Here is a 19,572-nt window from a genome sequence, read left to right as displayed (position 1 = left end):
AAGGAAACAAAGAACGATGACGAGGCGGCTGCAAATAGGGCAAGGGCAGGAGGGGACAAGGGCCAGATTCTGCCCACAGGTGATGGGAGTGGTAAGAAGCTCCTGGGGAAGAGGGCGCCAGGTGTTTGCACCTGTGTGTGTGTGTGTGTGTGTGTGTGTGTGTGTGGCACACGGATTTACAAAACGGGCTTCCTCTGAGTATCTCCGGGTGCTGTATAGCCTGGGCCGAGCTGTGTAGACAGCACGGAAAAAGCGCAGGGTTGCGAGCTGGGCCGACTTGCCCAGGATCCCTCCAGGACACCGGGGACAGCCTGCTGTGACCCGAGGCTCCCCGCACAGCCCACCTCCTGCCTGCCCGGTCGCCTGTGTCCCCCTCATCCCACAAGCCGGGCACCACAGAGCCACAGCCACGCTTGTTTGGTGCAGTCCCTTAGCTTCAGGAAGAAAGAGCAAAGAACAAAAAAAAAAAAAAAAAAAAAAAGCCTCCGGGTTTGGGTTTCTGTGTGCTGTGGACGGTGGGGTGGAAAGGATCAAATTCCAGGGACGGTTGCGCGAAGGGCCTGCTAGTCCTCTCACCTCACGCAGGCAGAATTAGCGAAGTTCTCCCGGGCTGAGGGATGTAGATTGATTGCCTGGTTTTATTAAGGACAAAGTGCTTTTTGATAGTGTGAGGGAAGCGGTTCCCCAGGGCGGGGATTCCGGCGCCCGGAGCTCCCCGAGCATCGATCGCCGGGGCTTCCCTGTCTTGTGCTGAGCTGAACGCGGGCTTTGGCAGGCGATAAAGCAGCTGATTCCTAGCGGAGGGACCCCACACCGGGCACTGCGGGGACCGACAGCCAACGTGGTACGCCTTTGCTGGCTTACTGGGTGCCAGTCACCATACTGGCTGCTTTACACATGTTATCGGACTCACTCTTGACACAGGACATGACAGGAAAGGCACTACGATGACTCTCATTTTCTCTATCCAGGAAATGTATGTGGAGGCCAAGCAAACCCACTGAGGTCACAATGATTACAACATGGCACCAGGATTCGCACTTGGCTTTGGTCTGGTGCTAACACACCGGCCCTTACCTCTGTCCTCCACGGCCCGTGCTCCATTTCCTGACACAGAGCCAGATGGACACTGTTCCTCTGACACGATTTGGTGGTGGTGGGGGTCATTGTACAGACCCTTAAGACTCTAAAGGGATGGGATTCTCTGGTAGGAATACCTGTGTGTGACTGAATGGAATTTGGGGATATTTTGGGCTTCTGAGGCCATGAGGCCAGCTCTGTGTCTCGGGATTTAGAAGCCATAGAGCACTGAGTGATGGGTTTTGTTGTTCTTTTGGCTTTCTCCCCAAATACCTTCCCTTTCCCATGATCGGTTATTCAAACAGCCTGGTGGGGTGGGTGGGCTGGAAAGGAACCTCTAGCACAGGGAAGAAGCTGGAGCCTAGACAGGTGAGGTGACTTGGCCAAGGTCATGGGGTTCTGAGCCCCCCACCTGAGGGTCCCGCGCGCACCTCTGACCAGGAAGGCTCCCTCCCTGCCTCCCACTCACAGATGGAACAGGGGCAGCTGGGCAGGGAGGCAAGGTGAGTGTGGGGACAGGCCCCAGCCTGTGTGGAGGGCTAGGACCACGCGGGAGCAGGACTCACTTTTGACGGTGAGGAACATGGACTTGCTGATGTCGGTGCCCACGCCGTTGCTGGCCTGGCAGAGGTAGTAGCCCATGTCCTCTTCCAGGACGTGGCGGATCAGCAGCGAGCTATTGGCCAGGATCTGGGTGCGGCCGGTGAGGGGCACTGGGTGGTACTGCTGCGGGCTCCCGCTCCCTGGAAGGAGGCAGCTGTTAAGGGGCTGGCGCCCAGGCTAGCAAGCAAGCTGGGTCAGGTTCAACAGCCCCAAGGATGCCTCCGTGTCCTTCTCTTGCTGACCTAGGGCCATTTTATAGTATTTCCCAAGTACTCCTCTGGGCAACAGGGAGAGACTTGCAGAGGTCTGGCCCTGCCCCAGCTCTCAAGTCAGGAGATGGAGTTGGGGGCCTCAGCTCAACACCTGCCTTGGCACTGAGCTTTGGAGCCGAATTTGGAGAGAAAGGGTTGTCTTTAGGCCACTTGGCCACAGGCAAAGGCAAGATGGAACCCTAAAATGGCAGTTGCCTGGTCTTGGACAGCCAGGCCTGGGAAAGAGGTCAGCCATTCTCCAAGGGGGGCTTTACAGTACCATTTCCTCATTCCCCCAGTGTCAGTGATGGGTAAGGTCTATGACAAGAGGTTGGCATGGGACTCAGATACCAAATGTATCCTTGGGATGAGGTTAGATTCCAAGAAGGACCACAGTCCCAGAATAGGTTGACTGGTCCCAGAATAGAAACAGGGGCCAAGGAGATTCTGGGACCCCAAGCAGGGTGGGCAGGGCTAGAGAAAGCAGACAGGGAAGGACAGAGGTCAATTTGTGGGGACTAGAGGAAATTTGGAGTCGGCCTGATAGCTGTCCCCCGTCCGCAGACCCTCGAGGGTGGCCGAGGATACTTTCCAGAGCAAGTATAGCCCAGAGTCCTGTGAAAGCATAGAAAGGGCTCCCACCCAGGGCTAGGAGCTGTGCATAGGAAAACAGGCCCAAGCCCCATCCACTTCCTTCTCCCTGACTGTGCTTGGAGACGCTGGCTGGCCAGGGGCTCACCCTTGGCATGCTTCCACATGACCTTGGGCGGGGGGTAGCCATCCACTGAGCAGTTGAGCACGCCAGCTTTGCCGTAGATGCCGTCCTGGTTGTTGGGCTGCACCACAAATCGAGGCGGCACTGCAGAAAGAGGGAAAGTAGTGAGAAACAGATCACCTGTCTCTAACAGGTCTTCCGTGGTCTCTAACCCTCCATTCTGTGCCAGCGCCACCTGGACCACAGGCAAGTTTGCAGCACCTAACTCTGAAACTCAACATGCTGAGGGCTTTTGTTGAGTACTGGGAGTTCTGCATCGCAGCTCCGACCCTGGCAATGATCAACTGAATGGGGTCTTCTCCTCTCAGGGCCTGCATGTCCTGGCTTGGAAACTAAGACATTTGAACTGCTTGATCTTGAAGTCCCCCCTCCCCTGCATTGGAGCCAACATTCCCTCAGCCCATGATTCAAGCCCCTAATCTAGGGAGACGGTTAGCAGTGGACAGAGCCTTCCTCCTCCACCACTGGGCTCTCTGCTCACCACGCACGATGAGCTGGCGCTCCCGGCTCACGGTGGCCGCTGCGTTGCTGGCGATGCACGTGTAATTGCCATTGTGCTTAAGGGAGACGCTGGAGATCTGCAGGGAGCTCATGAATTCCTTGCTCTCGATGGTCACGCCCGAGCCTGAGATGATCACCTGTCCGTCCTTCCTCCAGGTGATGCGGATGGGCATGTCCCCCGAGGACACCACGCAGGGGATATAGAGCAGCTGGCCGATGGAGGCAGGTGGGAACTCAAAGGGCTGGATTAGAGGGGGCACTGGGGAGGCAAGGGTAGTGCTGCCGTCAGGCCCCCCACGTGCCCCAGCCTGGCCAGTAGCACTCCTCATTACCTCACCTCCAGGCTCTTCCTGCTCTTGGGGATGTAAGTAGAGCTCCCCAAGGCCACTAATGCCTTGTTCTATATATTCTATAGATGCAGAATCTCTTGGGGTGCCACTGGCCCTTGGCTCTCATCCCCTTGCCCACCCAGGCCTGGACCCACTGTCTCTGTGTTGGGCGTTGGCTGGCCTGCATTAATCTTGACCCTCAGATTTGTCCTGGTGATGAATCATATGCTTCCCGAGTCCCATCTGCTGGTGGACACTGGTCGGCTTTCACTTTCACTCCTCTGCTGCTCCTCGACAATGGCCCGGTGCTACTTTCTCATCCCAAAGATACATCAGCTCTCTGGGGCCTGGGATTGATGGGAATGCTGTGCCTCAGATGTTGGGGGTCAGAAGAAGGTCGGTGTGAGCCTGTCCCCAGCTCATACCCCACAGCTGTGCCTCTGAAAGCCGAGGTGCTATCTCCTGGTCTCCTTCTGCTGAGGTCCCATCACCTGCCCCAGCCCTATCCATTGTCGTCAAGTGTTAGCACACTGAATCCTCCCGCCCAGTAATGTGATGTAGCTTAACCACCTCCAGTGTACAGGTGAGGAAACTGAGGCTCAGAATGGAGAAGTCATTTGCCTTCAGTCTTCCAGCTCCTAAGAGGTGACAGTGGGATTTTCAGACCTGGTCTCCCTGTTCTCAGAGTCCGCGCTTTCTCCCTTATGCTGCCCAGGAGCCTCTCTGAGAAGGCTTCAGACACGCCCAGCCCAATGGCCCTTTTGTGTCATCAGTGAGCTCCCCTTGGTGGCAGGGAGGAGCAGAGAGGGAGCCCTGTTCTTTGTGAGACAACCGGTTTGCTGTTCATCTGGCTGAGCGGGATCCACGCAGCCTCCTTCCCCCCGGAGATCCAGCCCACCCCACAGCCCACATCTCTGGGCCCTGGAGGGACTGTCTGGAGCCTGAGCCTCTGTGACAGGGATCCTCCTTTCTCAGCTCTGGCTAGGGCATCAGCCATTATCTTTATGATAACTCAATTAGGCCACAGCGACTTCCCCAGCAAGTGGGGGGAGAAGAGAGAGGAGACAGACAATTAGCTTAACAAGGATGAGCACCCAGTAGATGAGATCTCCTTTCTGCAGTCAAATAATTAAATTACAAGGCTGTCCACAGTCCTCTGGCCTTCTCCCAGGCTCTAGCTACCCCTCCCACCCCCGGGAAGCCTCCTGCTTTTCACCCTAGGCCCACCCACGGTGGCCACCAACAGGGGCGAGCCCTGAGGGAGAGGATGGGTGGCATCCTATGCACGCCCAGGCCCTCTCTGCACCCCAAGGATTTTCAGGGCTCAGCAGGGAGCTTCCCCAGCAGAGTGGGAGGGTGTGGGCATAGAATAACCCTTGGCAGCCCTTTGGATCCCTTGGAAAGTTCTTGATCAAGAGCCTAGGTCCAGAGGAAGTGACATTTAGGAGGGAGGGGATGAGCCATCCCCTTTAGCAGGGTGTTTAACTGACAGTGTCACCTCCCACCTTACTCTATCTTGCCATGGGGGATCCATCAGACACCAGGAACACTCACCGCTCCCAGACTCAGCCCTCAGTGCCTAGGTGAACACCGCTGAGTATTTATCCTTCTTATTCCTGCTGCGTGTGCTCCACCAAGGGCCTAAATCCAGGTCTAAAGTCCAGCCAGGTTTTCTGGGCTCTGGCCATCGTCTGGATCTCCCCATCCCAATCTCTGGCTATCTACTCTCCTGTTTGGGGCCCCAGGATTCTGGGTGGTTTGCTGGGCCTCAGGGATCTCCACAGGAGATTTCTCTGGAACCCTAACTCTAATAATGGCCCAAAGTCCATTTTTGAGATTTCCCAGAGGTTCTGCTATTGGGTTCTGCGGATCTCCCTCCCCAACCCCACTCTCCCCCGGCTTGTCTGGGTACCTAGGTCAGATCAAGGCTTCTGGCCTCCTTGGACTTTTTATTGGAACTGTTGCAGAGACCCAGATATGCCTCTAGTTTGTTTCTTTAGGCCAAACAGAACCAGGCCTGGTCCAGTTCTCCTTCCCACAGAGGCCGGAAGCTAGAGCCCACAAGCTAGAGCCCGCAGACCTCATGGCAAATGCCCTCTCATCCTTTCAGATCCTGCTTCAGTACTAGCTCTCCCATGAGGCCCACACTCCTCCCACAGCACCTGGTACACACCTTCCTCATGACACCTGTCACAGGGTGGAAGGGTGGCGGTTGGCCTCATCACCTTCCATGGGAGACTGTAGGGCAGTCACTAGGACTTACCTGGCAAACTGCAGGAGCCTAATAAATGCCTGTTGGGTGAGTAAGTGAATGAGCTTATTTTTGGATACTATTTCCTTGGGTCATCTCAGAAGCTTAACTGTCAGGTGGGCAAGGGGTAAGGAGAACACAGGATGGGGGTCCCTCCAGAAAAAGAGGAGCATTCTATGCTGTTCCTCAAGATACTGTATTTATGCTATTGGGTTTAGGAGCTAGGAGCATCTTGGTCATTCCTGGGGGGTCAGGCCCTTGTTACCATAGCCCCAGAATTGGGTCCTAGGCACACCTGAGCATGATGAAGGGGAGACTCAAGGCAGTGACGACAGCCTGCAGAGGAGGATGTGTGGGCAAAGCAAGGAGCTGGGAGGTTCTCCCAAGGAGGAGAGGGCCGAGGGGCTGTCAAGTCTGAAGGATCATGCCCTGGGGATGGCGGTCAAGTGTTCCATTTCCATTGAGAACAAGAGAGCAAAAGATTGAAATTAGGTAGGGAGATTTAGCTCAAGCTAGGAGAAGACTGTCTCTCTCAGTAAGAAGGGGTTTGGATAATAGAACAAGTTACTAAGGCAGGTTAATTCATTAATTAACTAATTCATCTAATATTTATGAAATGCCTAGTCTGCGAAGGCATTATTATGCTCCGTGTGGGCTGGAGAAAGTAGAAACATGCTTAAAATACAGATAGAACCCCCAGGAGCTCATCATTTGCTAGGGAAGGCAAGAGATTTCCCTCAGTGATTATTGGACAAGTGCCACCTGAATATACAGATGCTGAACTCTGAGCAGTGAGACGTATCATCTGGCCGGGTGACCACAGCCTCATGGAGGAGGTGGCTTGGACAGAGCTAAGGATAGAGCTAAAGGACACACTCACTGTAGAAAGTACATGGGGTGAGAGAGAGAGGGAAAAGGCTGAGCCATGAGGCAGAGGCCAACCAGGGCCTGTCACTCCCTCCTGGATTTTGGGAATAACATGGATGGCTATTGAGAACCACTGAAGGAGACGGTGGTCGGGGGATGGGGAGGGGGGCTGTGTGTCAGACATTTGCCCAGTTTGGCCAGAGCTCTCAAGAACACAACTGTCCTGTGGGAGGTGGATGGCCAGACAACTTGCCAGAGATCCAGGGCAGGCTCCTGGCGCCCCTGTCCACCTTCTGGCCCTGCTGTATGAAGGCTGACAGGGCAGGTGGGATGCTGTGGTTGAGAAGTGCCCCCTTAGGAACCCTCTGGTGGGAGTGCTAGGGGCCAGAGCTGCTCATGGAATTTCTTGACTCCAGGCTACTGTTCAGATAAACCCCATAGCTGCAGGCACAGCAGGAGGGGGAGGGAAGTTTGGGGATCCTGGCTCCTTTACAGGCTGAGTACCAGGAGGAGCCCTGTGAGCGAGAGGCTCTGAGAAGCAGGGTGTGGGGGCTCCGTGATGGGCATGTGGGCAGCTGCCCAGATGTGGGGCTGCTTCCTGACCTGTGAGTCAGCAACAGCTTCCCTAAAGCTGCGAGGTTCATGTGAGCTAATTGGATGTGTGTGTGTCCATTTCCACCTCCAGGAAAGCCATTCTCGGCAGCGCTGTGACTTCTCAGCGGCCACCTCCATCATGGGGATGACCAGGGACTTCTTGGGTGTCGATTGCACGAAGGGCCCCTTCTTGCATTTTCCCAGCACCCAGCCTGAATGTAGGGGGCACAGAGGCCATGTAACCCACGGTCCTGTCTCCGGAAGCCCTGCCCTGGCCACAGTCATCTTTGGTGAGAGGGCAGCTCTGCTCTGAGGGAGGCGGGGTGGGAGCAAAGTGCTACTGCGGCGAAGAGGCCAGAGGCCAGAGTGGCTGGGAATGCACAGTGGTTGTGGCAGTCTAGGAGGTGTCCGGCCACCAGAAAGCCTTTATGGTCACCTGCTTGGGAGTGTTGCATGGTATAAGAGTGTGCTGACCGCCAGCCCAGACCATAAACACTTTATGGTGTCTCTCATCATCTCTCATTGAGACTGAGCCTTTTCATTGATTGCACTTGCGGGGGGCGGGGGGGCAGGTGTTGGAGCATCAGCATGTAGGTGGGGAGAGCGCCATGCCCAGGACCTGGGTTCTAGACTCTACCTTCCATGCACCTCACCTCTGACCTGAGCCTCAGTTTCCTCATCTGAAAAACGGAGGAATTGGACCAAATAATCTCTAAAGCCTCTAATATTTTAGGAAAAATAATAACTGCCTTTAATATATATATATATATTTTTTTACACAATCCTCTCTTCTCAGGAAGGCTTTCCCTGACCACTTTATTTAAAATCACAGCCACTCTCCCCTCCTCTTGGCACTCTCATCCCTGCTCCCTATTTGACATGGGGTATCTTTTATATATTCTATGCATTATCCATTTGCTCACCAGAAGGGAAGCTCCCTGAGGGCAGGGGTTTTTGTCTGTCTTGAGCGGAGCTGTATTTGTAAGATAGTGCCCAGAATATAGAGGGTGTGCAATAAATGTCACTGAATGAATTAGTAGATACTGCTCCACCTCACTGTCCCCATCATCCCTGTGACCACAATCATCATCTTGAGCCCCGTCTGTTTACCCTAAAAGGAAGCTTGCTCCCATATGCTACGGCCCCTCTGCTGGGGAATAGAGCTTCTGGCAGGAGCTTTCTTGGTGACCCCCTCTCCCAAGTACGACTGGGCTATCTGCCCCTATGGAACCTGTTGTATCCCCTTCCTCTGGATTCTGGTGGGTCTCTTCCAAATCTTTACCTCTGCTGATGGCAGGCGACTAGCTTTTTCCTAAGCTCCAATCTATGATCACAGAAACCCCCAGTCCATTCACTAGGGTGGAAGGGACCCTCCTCCAAAGGCTCCAAGCACGTGGCAGGCACTGGTTTGGGCAGCCAGAGAAGACAGTGGGTGGGTGGGGAGTATGGGCATCCGGGAGTGAGTGTATGTGTGTCCTCTTCCACTTGTTCTCCACAGGGACCTGGCACAGCCTCCCAGTCCCGGCCTTGCTGAACTTGGGCAGAGAGCCCCTCCTGTCCTTGTTTTGGCTCCAGAGGCCCGTAGAGGCTCAGATGTGGGGATGGAGATGTTCTCTCACTGAGCTAAAGCCAAGGAGCCCCAGTTGCAGCCTGCCTTCTTAGTTAATTAAACATTCAGCCCGCATGCCCAGAGATGCTTTTATGCTACATTATTTTTCAGCTACAGGGGGCCCTAAAGACATCAAATCTAGGTTGGATCTACGTGCCCTCCTCTTAGCATCCTGCCAAGGATGTCTCTGGATGCCCAGAGATGAGCACTTGCCTTCCCTGCAGCCCTGCTCTCCCCTGCCAGTCAGGGTCACATGCACCAAAGCCCAAGCAGCCCACAAAGCATCCCCCTCTCTGTCTCCCCTCAGCCCTCCCAACTTGTGGGGCCACTGCAGGCTCACTTGGGCAATATTTCATATGGTACCACCTGCAGCCCCCTTTTGTGGCTCAGGAATGATGTCTTACAGGAGGGTAGGGACAGAGCCAACATTTATGCACATGTGACTGCCAGCACGTGTGTGTGCCCAAGCACAACGGGGGACAGCTTATTAGCATCTGTGTATTTGTTGCATGGACATGCACATAGTATGTACCAATGAGGACATGCATGTGCATTCACACACATAGGGCTCTGCACATGTGTGTGCATGTGTGTCTGGTGTGTTCTGCTCTAAGCTCAGTGTTTGAAAAATTCATCAGAAGATAAGCAGCCCCAGAAGGAATGGAGTGAGCAGTTGTTTTTCCAGCTCATGGAGCCACATGGGTTTTTGCCCCTTCCTGCCCATGAACGCATGGCCCCCAGAGAGATGGGGGGGGTGGGGTGGGAGGTGCTTCTAATCGATCCCCAGCATCTAAGGCCCTATCTCACCTCCACCCTGCCCTTTCCTATACTCCAGGTCTCTGCTCTATCCCCTGAGTGGGACACATGTCCCAACCAGGTGATAGCAGTGGGCTCAGCGGTGCTGCCTCTGGACCTGGCCCTCCTCACCCAGAGTCAGGGCCCTATTCCACGCCCAGGGGCACCTCCTCCACCCTCCTCCTTGAGTAGCTCTTGGAACAGCACATCAGCTAATCAAGCAGTGTGCTCATAATCAGCTCTGATGGGTTCTTCTGCAAAAGTGCATTCTAATGAGGTGGGGAGAGGGAGTCAGGGAGTGGGAGGATGAAGGACCTGAGCTTTCAGAGCGGCCGGGCCACAGGGTCGCAGAGCCCCTCATGCAGATGCTGCTTCTTAGTCTGGAGAGAAAACAAGTGACCACAGCCCTTCTAGGGCTGGATTTTCAGACCCTGAGGGCGGGGAGAAGAGGGGATGTGTGCACATGTGCCTCTACCCTGTACACACACAGGCCATCTGATGAAGCCAGGCTTTGTGCTGGGTGTGGGAAACACGTGCCTGGTGCATGGGCTCTGCCCTCTAGCATCTCTCTCTCTCACACGCGCGCGCGCGCACACACACACACACACACACACACACTCCCCCTTTCCTCTTGTCGCTCAGCACAATCACAACAGGCCCAGAGAGTCGCTGAGACGGAATGCATCAGATTCAATTCATTAGGACTGATCACTCCCTGAATGGGGTTGAATAATTGATGAGCAGAAGCAGCTTTCTGGATGTTCTGCGTACTCCGAGGCTCGCTAGAGCCTTTTTTTTTTTTTTTTTTAAGCCAACAAAACCTGGCCAAATGCTCACTGGTGCGGGCGGGCGAAGGGAGGGGAATAAAGGTTAGATGTTTTAATATGTGATGTTTACAATGTAAACTCTCGGTCCACTGCTTGTAACGGAAATGGATATGGGCAGCCCTTGACGCTGGGAGGGGGTAGGTGGGCTGTGCCTTGTTCCTCGGCGGCCAAGCTTGGGGATGTGGCCTGGGGGTTGTGAGGATCCTGCTGGGGCTTGGGGCCCCAGGGTGGGGAGGTGCGGGGGCAGAGGCCTTAGGCTCAGGAGGGGGTCAGGGTGCCCCTCAGCGCAGCTTGGGTGTGGTGGCAGGAGGCAGGGAGGCTGATGCTGTTAGGGTCTCCTGTCACCCCCCACCCCAGGCTTGAAATGGCCACAGCTCCACAGTTGTTGGGGATCAAAGTGAGGCCTCCCTGCAAGCCACTCCAACCCGGACTGCTGTTTCAGCTCAAGAAACATTCACTGTCTGGCACTGTGACAGGTGGTGGATGCACAAGGACAGGTGTGACATGGCATCCTCTGGGCACCGATGGGATGAGCCCAGGGAACAAGGGGCAGGGGAGAGAAGTAGCCGCCCCCACTTTTGCTGCTACTGTGCAGTGGCCTGGCTGTCCACCAGACCTTAGCACCTGGATGTCCCACTATCACCACAACCCAATGCTGCTTCAGTCTCCCCAAGCTGTCCCTTCTCCCAGACTTCCCTCTTCCTGTCAACAAAGCCTCTCTTCCATCTTGCTTCAGGAGCCTGGGACTCACTGGGGCCTTCCTCTGTGCCAGGGCCCCTTCGTAGGCCTGGACCCTCTGCTGTTTCTTTCTGCCTATGCCCCCCTCAGTGGGGGGGGGTCAGGCCAGCTTTCCTCTCCTGGTGCATGTTATCCCCAGGGGTACGGAGGGGGCCTCCCCTCCTTGCTGCCCTGGGGTGACACAGAGGCCCAGGTGACAGGGGCTCTCAGCCTTCTCAGGGACTTTGTCTCTCTTCCTGCTCTCAGGGGGTCCCAGAGGCCTCTTTCCTTATTTTTCCCAGCCTGCCTGTCACCCAGCTCTGGATTAGAGCCCAGGGCCCGGAGTGAGGCAGGCCCAGGAAACATTCTGTCTCCAGATGACAATTTCCTTATTTTTTTATTTTTTTGTGCCTCTCAGCCTTTCTGCCTTGGAAATTGGGGATAAAATGGTACCTGCCTTAGGTAAGGGGATGGTGCTGTGGTTAAATGAAACCAAGCATGTAGAGCATCCAGCCACAGGGACTGGTGCATGGTGGGCCCACCACAGTGCTATTTGTCTTATTATGACAATGATTACAGTCTGGTACTAGAGACCAGGATGGTGGCTTGTGACCACAGCCCTCTTTCCTCCCTCAGGGAGCCCCAGGCTGACCTCTCCACGTGCCCAGAGCCTCAGGCTCTCCCATGGGTTTAACCCACTCAGGCCTTTACCCATTATGGCCATTAGTGACCTCCCAACCCAGCCAGGCCTGGCAGGCCCCACTTCTTATCCTGCCCCAGAGCAACTGGGCCATCCTGCTCCCACTCACTTCCCCAGAAAGTCTCCAGGCCTGGAAGGTCCAAAGGACATATTTGGGAGGGAGCTTTGCACATCCACACAGCCCCAGAACCAAGGGGATAGCCGTCATTGCTCACACGTTCATTGATTTCTTTAGTTCTACTCATTCATTCATTTAATCCTCCGGCATTTACAGAATGGCTACCATGTACCAGGCACTGTGCTAAGGACCCCTGCGTTTACCCATGCACCCCCCAGGTCAGCATGAAGGTCCTGGTCCAGAGGAGGATTTTGTAGGCAGTGCTCTGTAGACCTCAAATAGCATTAGCAGGTGGAAGGGAGTCAGGGCACCCAATATGGGCTCCCTCCACCCAGCCTCCTGCTGCTTTGTCTCTCCTGGCAACTGCCTCTTGCCCCCTCCTGTTGGCTGGTGGCTTCCTGCTGACATCACAGGGCTTCCCACCGTCTCTGACCTGGGCCTCTTGCCCAGAGGGTGACCTGCCTCCTCTGTGTGTGGCACTGGGCCCTCATGCCTCTTGGATCCCTGCACACTGTCCTGCGGCCTGCAGAGGGAACCAGATGCAGAGGAACCCACAGCCTTCTTTGTCTGCCTTCATTCGGCCCCCCTGCTGCCTTTCTCCTAAACACCAGGTCAGGACCCTCTCTTCCTTGGCCTTCCACTCATTCAGGACTGCCTGCTGCTGTTGTCTGAGCAGCCAGCTGGGGAGAGAGCCAAAGTCCCGGGCCACCAGGTGGGCTCTGGTTCTGAGGGAGGCCTACCTTTGACAGCCACGTGGACGCTCTGGCTGATGGACAGCTGGGGCTGGATCAGGACACTGCACAGGTACTCCCCTTCATCCATGCCCTTCTGTACATCCGTCAGCTTCAAGGTCCCGTTCTCAAATACCACCTGGCGGTGGTTGTCGGGCAGCAGCAGGGCATCCTTATACCACTTGATGGAGTAGTAGGGGTAGCCAATGACCCTACAGTTGATGAGGGTGTCCCGTCCGGCGACGGCTGTGATGTTCCTCATCGCCCGGATGCTGGGGGGGCCTGGGCAGGAGTCAGGAGGGAGGAGGAGCAGAGGAGGGACAAGCGGTGCGGTGAGCCAGGGACAGCCAGGAGCTGCCCTGTGACTCTCTTCTCAGTTGCTTGGCTCTGAAACTATCAGGGGATGGAAATTCAGTGGGCAGCGTCATAGGGGTGGGGGGAGGCCTTTATTGCAAGGCTAAAGGCAAAGGCTCGAGCTGGTCTCTCCAGGACTCCCTGTTACTAGCTTCAAATAATTGCAAACAGACATGTTCTGTTCCTGCCTGGGGCAAGAATCCACCCCCCTAATGGGGTGAGTGGGGTATGTGAACCTCCTAAGAAGTGACTGGGATTTGGGAGGTCGAGTCCTCATTTACAAGGAGATTAAGATTTGGGGGTTACAACAGAAATGTGGAGATTTTGTTATTTTCATTCAACTTGCATATAATGGCCTTGTACAAAAAGGATCTCACATACATTAAATATTTAAAAGACGGTAGAGGAAGGTCTTCAGTGGATGAGCTGATGATTTTCTTCCAAACAGGTAAGTGGGTTTTGTGGGTCCCTGAGAAGGGGCCCTAAAAGGGGGATGTTGTTCATGCTGTGTGTGTGTGTGGGCGGGTATCTTCAGCTGGCTTGTTAGGCAGGTGGCCATGTGGGAGTGGTACAGGGGACTCAGAGGCCACCATGCAGGGACAGTGCTGGAATGGGAACAATTTTCTCTTTACATCTAGCAGGAAGCCCAGGCTTCAGGTTCCCTACCCAGATGATGAGGGGCCGGGCCAGGGGGTCCCAGGAGCCTGTAGCCCTGACACTTGCAATTCAGAGAATGCAGGAGGGTCACCAAATGAGAGGCCACCTTTCTCAAGTGGGGTTGGAGAACTGGCACAGATGAATTTAGCAGGAACCCCTGCTCCCTGGCAACCATCAGTGCCCCTTGCCCCCTCCTCCTCTGACCTTGGGTCAGGGGGGCACTGGGAGGGGCAGATGAGGACCAGTCTGACCCGACAGGGCTGCTAAGAGCTTCAGAGGGGGGCTCTTCTCACCACAGTGACGTGGAGAGCTGAGATGCGGGGATGATCACCTGAACTGCTTCCCCCCACCCAGCCCGAGCCTCCCAGTCTTGATGGCTTGGGGCTTGGTAGGGAGGAAATTGGGGGGAAGGTAGCACCCTGGCTCCCAGCTGCTTACACCTCCTGGAGCATTTAGGGGATGGCTCAGTGGGAGGACTGGGAACACAGCTTTGATGGACAGCCCCCTCAAAGGTCAAGCCTGGCCCCACTGCCCCCATCCCCATCCTTGTCCTTACAAGGCCCCGGGGGGGCTGGGGGTTGCTAGTGGAGTGCTGAGGGTAACTGGGGCCAGAGAGATTTGATGGGGAGGAATGGGGTGAGGGGGGGCAGGTCAGACTGGGAGAGAAGAAGGGTAAGGAGGAGGGGATGAGAATGCATGGGGGGGTGAGGGGGGTGGCGAACTGTACCAGACACATGCACACACAAGAAAGGATGACGGGGTTCACCGAGGGCAGGGGAAGGGGGGGAGAAAGAGAGGAGAGAGACCGCTACTAAAAGCAAAATGACAGTTAATAATAAGTACTAATCACCACGAGAATAATGGGAACCACAGAGATGGCAAAGGAACTCAAAAGCCTATTCTGATATTTAAATATAGACAGGCACCTCTTACGTTTATTCGCGCCTGATATTCAGCACTGCCCACCGAGTTCCGCGCGGTGCACCGGTACACGCCGCCGTCGCGGATCTGGGGGCCCGTGACGTTCATGTGGCTGATGGTGGTGCCATCCGACATGGTGTACTGGTTGGTGCGGTGGCTCCCGTCCCGCACGATGGGCTCGTCGTCCAGGGCCCAGGTGACGGTGGGGGGCGGGGCGCCCTTGGCTGCACACATCAGCGAGAACTGCTCCCCGGGGTTGACCACCTTCTCGCTGAAGGACGAGACGATGCGGGGCGTGCCATCTGCAGGGAGCGAGGAGGCCCCGTCAGGGTCACCGAGCCACCCCCCCACCCCCGGTCCCAGCAGCTGGGGAGGAGGCCAAGCAGTGGCCGTGACAATGAGATCCAACTTTCAGGGGTGCCTGGGTGGCTCAGTGGTTGAGCAAATGCCTTCAGTTCAGGTCGTGATCCCGGGGTCCTGGGATCGAGTCCCCCTTTGGGCTCCCCGCCAGGAGCCTGCTTCTCCCTCACCTATGTCTCTGTGTCTCTCATGAATAAAAAAACAAACAAACAAAAACAACAAAAAAAAACCTTTCACGTACATCGATTCAGGCACTACCCGCAGAATCCTGTGAGGTGCCCATTACTATTGCACGGGATTTATGACTCCTGGATTCGAATCCTCCCACGGCCGCTTGTGAGCTCTGTGTCTTTGGGCAAGTCACCTAACACCTCTGAGTCTTCCCATTTGTTAACTGTGGAGGATGAAGATATTGGGGTTGGTGACTAAACTGTCTTCACACTGATGCTGTGAGGACAAAATTACTGCGTTTCAGATGCTTCACACAGCACTTTGTGTTTAATAAATGTCAGCTCTTGTCGACTTTTCCTTTCCTGCCTTTCTCCTCCCTGTGTCAGTAAAGACATGGGGCTCAATAATCCTGTGTGGGATCAGGGCCTGACTCGGGGGGGACCTGCAGAGTCTGGGTCCAGCTCTCATCCCCACAGGTGGGGGTGGGGGTGCGGGAGCCCTCTGAGCAAAAAGCCTCAAGTATGAGGCTTCACCGCCGCCCAGAGGCACTGGTGTGTGCGTGGCCAGAAATTAAGTCTTGGCTAACCCAATAACCCTGGACAGGACAATTAACCCTGCTGCCCCACCTTCCTCTATGGAACAGGGGGCATGCAATTATCGAGCCTGGCCATCCTACACAGGATTGTTGTAAAGGATTAAAGTACGTGGCATGCACTTTAACAAGTAAAAACTAAGACAAACATTAAAAAAAAAAGGAAAGAAAAAGAAAAGTAAGGCAATGTAACATGGTTCTCCATCCACATTTCACACCAGGATGCTGATGTTATAATCCAGTCTGCCAGCCCCCAGCCCCATTTCTGGGGGGAGACCCTTACCTAAAACTAGGGGAAGGCCCGGTGCCTGGAACAGCCTGGAAGGCCTCCCAGGGTCACGACATTTGGACCCTCCTCTGCTTCCTTCCCCAAACCCTACCTTTCTGGCTGTTCCTCCCCACTCTGTGCCCATCTGCCAGCCTCATTTTCCATATCCCTGCTCTGGATTGGCTATCAACAGGCTGTCCTTTCTGAGAAAAAAATGCACTGTGTGGGGAGCCAGTCCAGCAAGAAGTCCCCGGGGATATAAGGCACCCATTTCCAACTGGCCTGTGCCTGGCTGGTGTCCCTCCTTGTTGGGAAGAGGATCTGGCTGGACAAGAGGAGGCAGGGGCTGAGGGAGGGGCAGTTCACTGGGCACCGTACTTAGGGCGAGGGGTCAGGGATGCCCAGGTCCCACCTCCCACCTCCCAAGGACCCACAGGTAGACCCACGTGGGATCCTGATAACCTGGAGGACTTGCCTGGGTTTGGTATCTTTGTTATGACAGTGAAAAATCCTTGGAAGCAATAGGATTGCAGGGTTTTTGTTTTGTTTTGCAACAAAGGAGCGAGGGGAACACTACTTGTTTTGTTGGTAAGGATAGGGCCTCTGCTAACCCTCATTGTATCTTTGTGCAAGTAAGAAAAAGATGCCTCCTCCGTGTGGTCACCACCTGGTGCCAGGTAGATTTCAAGCCGATTCCAGTCCTTACTCTCAGTCCCGCCCTGTGGGTTAGGCACTTGTTGCAGTGAACAACCTGCACAACCATACACAGATGTGCTAGGTGAGGAGCCTTGGGTGGTAGTAGCTTTAAAAGGAGAGAGGAACAAGTGGAAACCCAGGTCTGTGATAAGAAACAGAGCCTGCTGTGAAGAGCCCTTAGTCAGGGGGAAGACTGGAAAGCCCATGGGGCTGGCGGGAAGGGCAGAGAATGGGAGAGGGACAGCCAGAAAGAGAGGGTTCAGGGAAGAAGGCTCCAGGCAGGGACTCCTGAGGGGCAGTCCCAGGGTCCCTGTGAGATTGAAAGCCCCTGAGATCTTAAAGAAGACCCCTTTCATAGTGAGGTTCTCGTAATTTTGGAGGGCAGAGGCAATACAGTGTGGTGGTTTAGAGACCTGAGTTCAGATCCCGGCTCTGACCCTTGGCCAAGCTGGGTGACCTTGGGCAAGTGACTGAGCTTCAGTTATTTCCACTGCAAAATAGGGAACATTAAGAAAGAGCATCTGCCCTCTTCCTCCCCACAGAAGGATTAACTAAGGTAGGCACGAGCCTGGACCACTGCCTGCTCCTAGGACTCAGGTGAGGGAGCCTATGCAGGGCATCTCCTCGCCAGGCTCTGGGGGTCCTGAACCCACCCAGGTTCCAGCTGCCCCCTGCTCACCCTCCAGCACGATGATGGCGAAGTCCTGTGCGGTCTGGGCCTTGCGGGTGGCGAAGCACTGGTAGGCACCAGAGTGGCTCTTCTGGGCCGAGGTGATGAGCAGGGTCTCGTTGCTGAGCCCGCGGATGGAGACGGCCTCGTCGGGCAGCACCAGCTCCGTGTTGCGGTACCAGCGGATGGTGAACTCCGGGGAGCCCAGCAGGGCACAGGAGAGGATGACCGTGCTGCCGATGCCGGTCTTCAGCTTCTTTGGTGTCAGGGTCACGTGAAGGGGGTCTGGGCCAGGGCAGTGGGGGAGGAGCGAGGGGACAGGCAGTGGGGAGGAAAAGGATAAAAAAAAGGGCTTTTACCATGGAGCAGTGTGGCTGGGGGTGGGGGTGGGGCTCGGGGTGGCCTGGTTCTGTCTCCAGACCCCTGTGGATTGCCTCTCTAGACCACAGTTTACTCATCCGTGAAATGGCAGGGTCCGGCCAGGTGATGGCTCTGCACCTCTTGTTATGACAGCCTCTGCTTTCTTAATGTGCGGCCCTTGCCCTGTGGGGCTGGGGGGCTCCCTTCAGCTCAGGAGAGCAGGAGCTTGACTGGCTCATCATCTTCTCTGTCCCCCACCCAGAAACCAGGGAGGCACCCTTGGCTCTGCCACCCCCCACCCGTCTCTCATACCCACACAGATAACTAATTGCTATCTTCTGCCGTTCTGACCGCCTTTAAATGCTCCAGGTGACTCTGCTCTTCATCCCCACCTCCCCTGCCCTGCCGTGGGTCCTCAGCTCCCAGCCTAGACCCAGGCAGTACCATCGTCCGTCCTCCCTGCATCCCTCCTTCTGTTCTCCATGCTGTGGCTGGTCACTCTCCTGCTCAGAACTTTTACAGCACCCCAAAACTTGGTGTGGCATTCAAGGCCATCAAGGACCCTGGGGACCTTCCCCTGCTTCTCAGCTATATAGTCTTCAGGCAGCAGCACCCTGTCTGTGCTGGATGAACACCCTGGGTGACTTCTTGCCCCAGAGCTTCCGCCTAGAGTGCTCTTTTCCCGCTTTGCCTGACGCCTTCTCATCCTTCACACTGAGCTCAGGACATCTCTTCCAGGAAGACTTCCTGGACACCACTGCCCTCCCAGGCTGGGTCAGGACCCCTCTTCTGGGCCCCCCTGTGTACAGTGGTCACCACACGAAGCCCATGGTCTTTTAATCACTTCTGTGTGTCTGTCTCTCCCCCTGCATTGTGAGCACTTGAGGACAGGGCAGTGTCTCTCACCTTACATGTCTACTGCTGCCCGAGACATGTTTATTACTGTCGGGCGGGCTGGCCACCAGCCCCAGGCTGGCCTCCTTCCCCAGATCTCCAAGGGCTTGGGGTTCTCTACAGGAGGCTGAGGCCTGCAGGGGCCTAGGACCTCAGCGAGGTGGCCTGCAGCCTGGCTGGGTGGGACACAGTCAAAGCACACAGGAGTCCTTCTGCTCATGCCGGGCTCTCCCGCTCTCTCCTAGAGACCCTGCCCCGGAAATGTCAGTGCACAACGAGGCAGGTGGCATCCTGCTTGTCCTGGTCACCAGCCGGGGCTCCCAGGGCTCTACCAGCTAGCTGCTCTCATCTTGCTGCCCCATATGACTTGGCGACAATATGGGCAGGAGGCTTGTTGGCAGAACGGGGGTGTGTGTGAAAAGCATGCTTTCCTCCATGCACCTGGTGGAGAGGGGCTGTCAGAGAGAATGGAAGGCAGAGAAAAGCTATGTGGCTTCCCCTTGAACCTGGCTGTCCAGCCGAACCCAGTGTGGGGAGGAAGGTGCGGGGCTGAGTGTCAGAGGGGATCCACTGTAGGTATGCCGGTGGGGCGGTGCACGCAGCTGTAGGCAGTTACTTGTGGATCTGTGTGTGTGAGCCTGGATGTGAGCACGTTAAGGTGGAGGAATGTGTGTATCGGTAAGTGTGTATGAGCACCGTACGTGTGGGCCTGTGGTATGGAGAAGTGGGCATGTGACCTTTCAACACATCAACCTGCGTGTGTGTGTGTCCGTATCTGCTTGCCTGTAGGTACTGAGGCAGGAGCTATGAACACCAAATTACCCAGGGTCAGGTTTGGTAATTTTCCAAGGATTCGGGGGTGTGCTGCCCTCCTGACCTCA

The 19,572-nt window shown here is 55.5% G+C and overlaps 1 protein-coding gene across 1 annotated transcript in view; it reads right to left on the bottom strand.

The window, feature by feature from the left end:
• The window catches only part of DSCAML1 (DS cell adhesion molecule like 1), a 344,574-nt gene that overhangs the window by 74,053 nt on the left and 250,949 nt on the right, over nt 1–19,572 (bottom strand). Inside the window, exons 6-11 of the mRNA XM_041769839.1 lie at nt 17,447–17,722; nt 14,686–14,982; nt 12,758–13,030; nt 3,191–3,469; nt 2,674–2,793; nt 1,647–1,823 (exon numbers count right to left, since the gene is read on the bottom strand). Of these exons, the coding sequence (XP_041625773.1) occupies nt 1,647–1,823; nt 2,674–2,793; nt 3,191–3,469; nt 12,758–13,030; nt 14,686–14,982; nt 17,447–17,722 (1,422 nt within the window). The remainder of the gene's footprint in view (nt 1–1,646; nt 1,824–2,673; nt 2,794–3,190; nt 3,470–12,757; nt 13,031–14,685; nt 14,983–17,446; nt 17,723–19,572) is intronic.

The sequence above is a fragment of the Vulpes lagopus genome, chromosome 10 (genome assembly GCF_018345385.1).
Source record: "Vulpes lagopus strain Blue_001 chromosome 10, ASM1834538v1, whole genome shotgun sequence".
Lineage (NCBI taxonomy): Eukaryota > Metazoa > Chordata > Mammalia > Carnivora > Canidae > Vulpes > Vulpes lagopus.
This window is presented reverse-complemented; position numbering and strand designations above follow the sequence as displayed.